General features: G+C 43.0%; 1 protein-coding gene across 1 annotated transcript; it reads left to right on the top strand.

The window, feature by feature from the left end:
• Positions 1-5231: 5231 nt before the first annotated feature.
• LOC145126638 (uncharacterized) lies at positions 5232-5609 on the top strand. The gene has a single exon (XM_079061966.1). It carries the CDS (start codon positions 5232-5234, stop codon positions 5607-5609), a length of 378 nt encoding a protein of 125 aa, XP_078918092.1.
• The last annotated feature ends 263 nt before the right edge of the window (positions 5610-5872 follow it).

Here is a 5872-nt window from a genome sequence, read left to right as displayed (position 1 = left end):
AAAAATGAGCTCAACGTGAATTCTTCTCACTTAGGGTTAGCTAGAGGGACAATTTTTAGGTGGAGGCTAATGAGGGTGAAGGTCTTGGGGCCATAAGGAGGATTATATAGGGTGAAAACCCTCAAACTAGGGTTTTGGTCTAAATAACGTAAGCGCTATGTACCTGATGAGTACGTCAGGCATACGCATGTGAGACCCGCTTCCTCATGCATGAGTACGCCATGCATACACCCCGATTACGCACGGCATACAGACCAAAATGTCAATCTTAAATATATTTTAGGGTTAGAAGTGAACCTTTCTCGGAACGGTGTTACAATATCAAAGTTAAATCCCAACACGGAACCAATCTGATATATGTTACTTATTACAAGCTGCAAGAACAATCATAGATTCTATTCACTGATTATGTGGAATGATAAAAACCCTAGCTATGTGATCAGACTAACAAGAACTAGAAGTCAAACATTCATTAAGCTCAAAACCGAAAAATGTAACACCCGGTTTTGAAAGTGTTCGATTGTGTCTTCGGAGGCCAAGGGTATAAGCGTAATCTGACGATTCAGTCTTTTATGGGTCTCGGGTTTTATTCGAAAGGTTTTAAGGCTTGGGGTGTATTTAGGAGCGTAGGGCTTCTTGCCACCTTTTCGTGGATATAAAGTTTGTTGGAAACGGACTTCAAACGAAGAAGTTATAGTACTTTGAAGTTGTTGGCAGAATTGGTCCCTGAATGGAAAAGCTTGCATTTCAGTCCATGCATGCAAGGTGGCAGCCAGGTGAGTACGCCCAGTGTAAGCTGGGGTACGCCCAACGTAGTGCTGGATAATGAAACGCGGGTGCTAAAGACGTACGCCCAGCGTATAGGTATTACACCCAACGTACGTCCAGGATCTCCAAAACCCTAATTTTTAGGGTTGGCTCGCTATTTAAAGCACCTTAAGTCCAAGGGGGTGCGCCTCCCTTTCATTCTCAGAGCCTTAAACCCTAATTTCTAGTGGTACCTTCATCCAAGAGTGTTGTGAGATTTGTGGGTGCATTTTGGGTGGTTTTTGGTGCATTTTCAAGAAGATGGAATTTGTTGCAAAGATGAGAATCAAGGAGGAACTTATGGATCTGGCTTTTGGGACTCATTCTCAGCTTGATGAAGGTATAAAGCTTTGAACTTGGTCATTCATCTCTTAGATCAACCATTGTGGGTTTTAGTTCATTTTGGTCCCAAGGATGAAACTTTATAGTTAAAATCTGATTCTAAGGCTTAGAGTTTCCACTCTCAGTGTTGAATGAGTCCCTAAGGCAGAAAGTTTCCATCTTGGAGGTCTTAATGGGTTCATGCATGAGTTAAGACCATTTTCATGGAAGTAGATTATCATTTTTGGAGTTTGAGCTTATGTGGGACACGCAAAGTCACTAAGTCCGTGACTTTTTGGATTTAGACATTATATGGGACTCAGATCTGTGGTTTGGATTTATGAATTAAAGCATTAAGTACTTAATGGCATAAGTGAGACTAGAGGGTAGTACGCTGGGCGTACAAACCAGTACGTGCAGCGTACAAGCCATTTAGCGAGTACGCGCAGCGTACTGATGAGTACGCCCTGCATACTCAGCCAGGTTGGATTTCTGACTTTGGGCTTCGGGTTGGGGCCATCTGTTTGGGCCTAGATTCTTGGGCCCTAATGGACCATTAGAGTGGTTGCTTTCTGGACTAATTGAAGGATTAGATCTTAGGTTAAGGCCCAATAAGGAGTGTGGGCCCAATTTGGAAAATTGGGACATACATGGGCCTTTATGGATTTTATGGTTTTGGACTATGTGTTTTGGGCCCTGTTGGGCCATCAGGTTTTGGGGTTGATATTTATTTATGGAGGGCCGTTATGGTTTTGAGCCCAAATTGTAAAATTCGGCCATTGATTGGGTCTTAGGGAACTTTTTGTAATTGGGCCTTGTGGACTAATGGGTTTGGGCCCAATTTGGAAATTGGGCCACTAAAGGACTTATGGACATTATAATGTCAGGCTTTTGTTTTGGGATTGGGCCTTAGTTTTGGATCATACTGGGCCAGGGGTAGAATGGTCATTTTACCCCATGCATGGATTAAGGATTATGGTATGGGACCCAATTGCTAATTGGGTATATTGATTGGTAGTGAAAGCTCGGGAAGCTGGCAGGGCAGCAACTAAGGAATTCATGCGGAAAGCTTTTGCAATGCGAGGTGAGTCTTCTCACCATGCCAATGGGTCTAAGGCACCAAGGCCGGCCCATTCTATGATATGTGGTATACATGTTGTGCAGAGATATGTGACTTGTTGTGTAGAGATATGTGTGATGATTGCTAGATATTCTTGGTATTATGCTAGTTATATGTGTGATGTTTGCAGTGAAGACCATGGGGGAGCCCATGACGCTTGGATGTAAGACCATATGGGGGAGCCGATGGCCTTTCAAGTAAAGACCATGGGAGGAGCCCATGACACTTGGATGTAAGACCATATGGGGGAGCCCATGGCTTTCCAGCTAAAGACCATGGGGGAGCCCATGGCACTTAGGTGTAAGACCATGTGGGGGAGCCCATGACATCCTGGAGTAAGACCTTGGGGGCAGCCCACGACATCCTTATATGTTTATGTATGCATGGCTTGCGTGGTAGATATAGCTTGTATAGCTAATATGATATGTGGTATGTGGTAGAGATAGCTTTTATAGCAAATATGATATGTGTTATGTGGATTGTGTGTCGGGTATGCTCTGGGGGACTCACTAAGCTTTGTGCTTACGGTTTACAGTTTTGGTTTCAGGTATCATCGTTTTGGGAAAGGAGGGCTCGGATTGATCGCAGTGCACACACCTATGATTTCCGCAATGAATGATTTTGGGATAAACTCTGATAAATGTTTTACTTAACGATGATTTAAGATGTTTGAAATAAATGGTATCAATGTTTTAGCTATATTAAAAATGAAATTTTTACCTTTGATGTTTGGGTCGTTACAAGTTGGTATCAGAGCCTTGGTTTGAGGGATTCGAACATACTTTCGGGTGTGTCTGAACTCAAACTGAGGATCTGTTGAGTTTTCAAAAGGAAAATGTTTTAAGGAAAGAATTTATAAGACAAGAAAGGGTGTGGTTCATGCAATCAGCCGAGATCAAGTAAGTTTCCCCAGAATACCCATATATGATATCTGTTATGACTTGATTTATGAATCTGTGAATTGCATGCTAGTCAGGGCTAGGGGAGATGCCTGTATATGTTGTATGAGCTGGTAGACTTGTATGTTAGTGCTGAGTAGTCAGCAATAGATTGGCCTGATATATGGTGCTTGTAGCCTTGGGAATATTGGATGCCATGCTAGAATGATAATGATTATTCGTATTAGTAACTGCTACGTGTATGCTTTCAAAATTGTATACGCTTAGGATCTTATAGCACTAGAATAACTGATTTGGCCTTATTTCCTGTTCCTTGTATGGTTGTGGTCCTAGGGTAGAGTCTATTATTCGACAGTCTATTAGATCCTGTTCTGTGTATAATTTTCATGCATAAGGCAGCCGACAGTGAGGATGAATGGATGTAGATAGCACGAGTTGCGATATGTGGGCTGAATGTTCTATGATAGTCCTTTCGATCAGAGTGCACGAATGCTGCTTGCTTTGTGCTTTGTGGAAATCTTGAGTGATGGGAGTCAGCTACTAAGTGGATATGACGATATCCAGGAGGTGGATGGCTGGCATCATGGGGAGTTCTTCAGCAACTAATGGCAGGGCGAGGTTGGGAACCTAGGAAAACCTAGGGTATGCTCGAGTGAGTTAGTGGGACGATCGGGTGAAGTTGGGAACCTAGGGGGAGCCTAGGAGTTGCTTTGGTGGGTATTGCGTTATTGTTTAGCAGATATTTGGTGTACCAGTGGAGTAGGTGACTTAGAGGATTCAGGAGGATTGCTGAGGAAAGTATGGATATGTGTGGAAGGTAGTATGGGCCCATACTACTGAAAGCACAGGATCCATACTCAAATCAGTGAGAGTCTTTGAAAATCTAAGAAACTTATAGGGAGGAGAATTCTTTGTTATCTCTGATAGTGAGGATAGGTGCTTTTCCAAGATCAGGATGAGCACGCATGGGTAGGACCAGGGTTTGGTCCCGGCTCCGATGGTGAGCCAGTTGGCGGAAGGACTGCCAAGGTTTCGAGTTTGCCTTGGACCTCTTGTATCATGCGGCAAGGATTGATTGTGCGATTTATTGCGTTTTGGGATTGGAGACCGTGTCTTGGGAGTGGTTTGTATCCGGTTTAGAGCAGAGGTTGCATTAGCTATTGCAGTTCAGTCGTGATGATTGAGTTGGTGAGCGTGTCGGGGTGCGAGACCCTGAATGATATAGATCCCAGATCTGAGGGCGGAAAGTAATTGGGAGAACCTTGATGAGAGAGGTTCAGGTTAGGTGAATCTAGTGGAGGATCTCGGGTGGAGACCCAAGAAATTCGAATCAGCTTTTGAGAGGCCAGTAGGTCGGGTTCAGTGCAATGCTTGTGGAACCTACGGGATGGAGTTTCGTTCCAAGGGTTGGGATTGTTGTTGGGACTGGAAGGAAGTGTTTTACCATGTCCTCAGGGTGGTCGAGGTAACACATGAGGAGGAGGTCAGGATTCCTTCATATGTTTTCGGATATGCTATCTTCTACCACTTCAGGTGAATATATGGAATGTGCATCGCTTTACAATTGTGATAAGTTACTGTTCATCGACGTTACTGTTCACGATTAATGTTCATCGGCGAGTTACTGTTCATCGATACTGTTCATCGACGAGTATTGTTCACCAGCGACACTGTTCACATCGTCGACATTGTTTTGCGTTACTGTTTATCGATATTACTGTTTACCGACGACACTGTTCATCGATGTTGCTGTTCATCGGCACTGTTCATTACACTGTTCATCGGCACTGTTCACGTGTACTCTTCATTGACTGTTTGTAATTTTGGGTATGGTTTTCTTGCTCGTTTCTGTATTCAGTTTGGTTTGATTTGTTCGTTTTGTCATTTTTGAGGGTTTCATTTCGTCTAGATTTGTTGATTTCGAGATCTTGACTGTTTTTTGTTGCTACTCGTATTTACTGTTTGACTGATATTGAAATACGGGCCCAAGAGATGATTCTCTTCAGTCCATTAGTATTCAACTTGTTGGCAAAAACTACGCCTATTGGAGTTATGTTATGAAAAATTTCTTGCGGGGCAAGACTATGTGGGGGATTGTTACAGGTGACAAGAAGAAACCAATAGACGAGAAGGTCGATAATTATGCAACCTTACTGGATTCATGGGAGACTGATAACTCCAAGATCATTACTTGGATTAATAATTCTGTCATCCAGTCTATTGGTACTCAGTTGGCGAAGTGTGACATGACAAAGGAGGTTTGGGATCACTTGGCTAGGTTGTATACTCAATCTAACTTTGCAAAGCAGTATCAGTTAGAGTTTGATATTCGAGCCCTCCAACAGAACAATCTCAGTGTTCAGGAATTTTATGCAGCTATGTCGGATTTGTGGGATCAGTTAGCTCTTACAAAACCTGACGTGTTGAAGCATTTTAAGCATTATATTGATAGAAGGGAATAGCAACGTTTGGTTCAGTTCTTGATGGCATTATGTTCAGATTTTGAAGGTCTGCGTGGATGAATCTTGCATTGTACACCTCTTCCCACCGTTGATTCGGTTGTTTACGAGTTGATTGCTGAAGAAACTCGTATCAAGTCCCATGCTGACAAAGCTCCCAAGACAGCCACTCCTGCTGTCTTTGTTGTTCCACAACGACCTCAATCTTCAAACCAAAATCGTCCTAGAGTTGCATTTGATGAGTGTGCTTTCTGTAAGAAGAAGAA

Source organism: Lactuca virosa, chromosome 7 (assembly GCF_052849685.1).
Source record: "Lactuca virosa cultivar CGN04683 chromosome 7, Lactuca_virosa_CGN04683_v6, whole genome shotgun sequence".
NCBI lineage: Eukaryota > Viridiplantae > Streptophyta > Magnoliopsida > Asterales > Asteraceae > Lactuca > Lactuca virosa.
Note: the sequence above shows the minus strand (reverse complement) of the source record. Positions and strands in the feature narration are given on the sequence as shown.

Bases quoted from the DNA above. Each gene is read 5' to 3' on its own strand.
- LOC145126638 (XM_079061966.1), top strand. From the start codon at position 5,232: ATGTGGGGGATTGTTACAGGTGACAAGAAGAAACCAATAGACGAGAAG.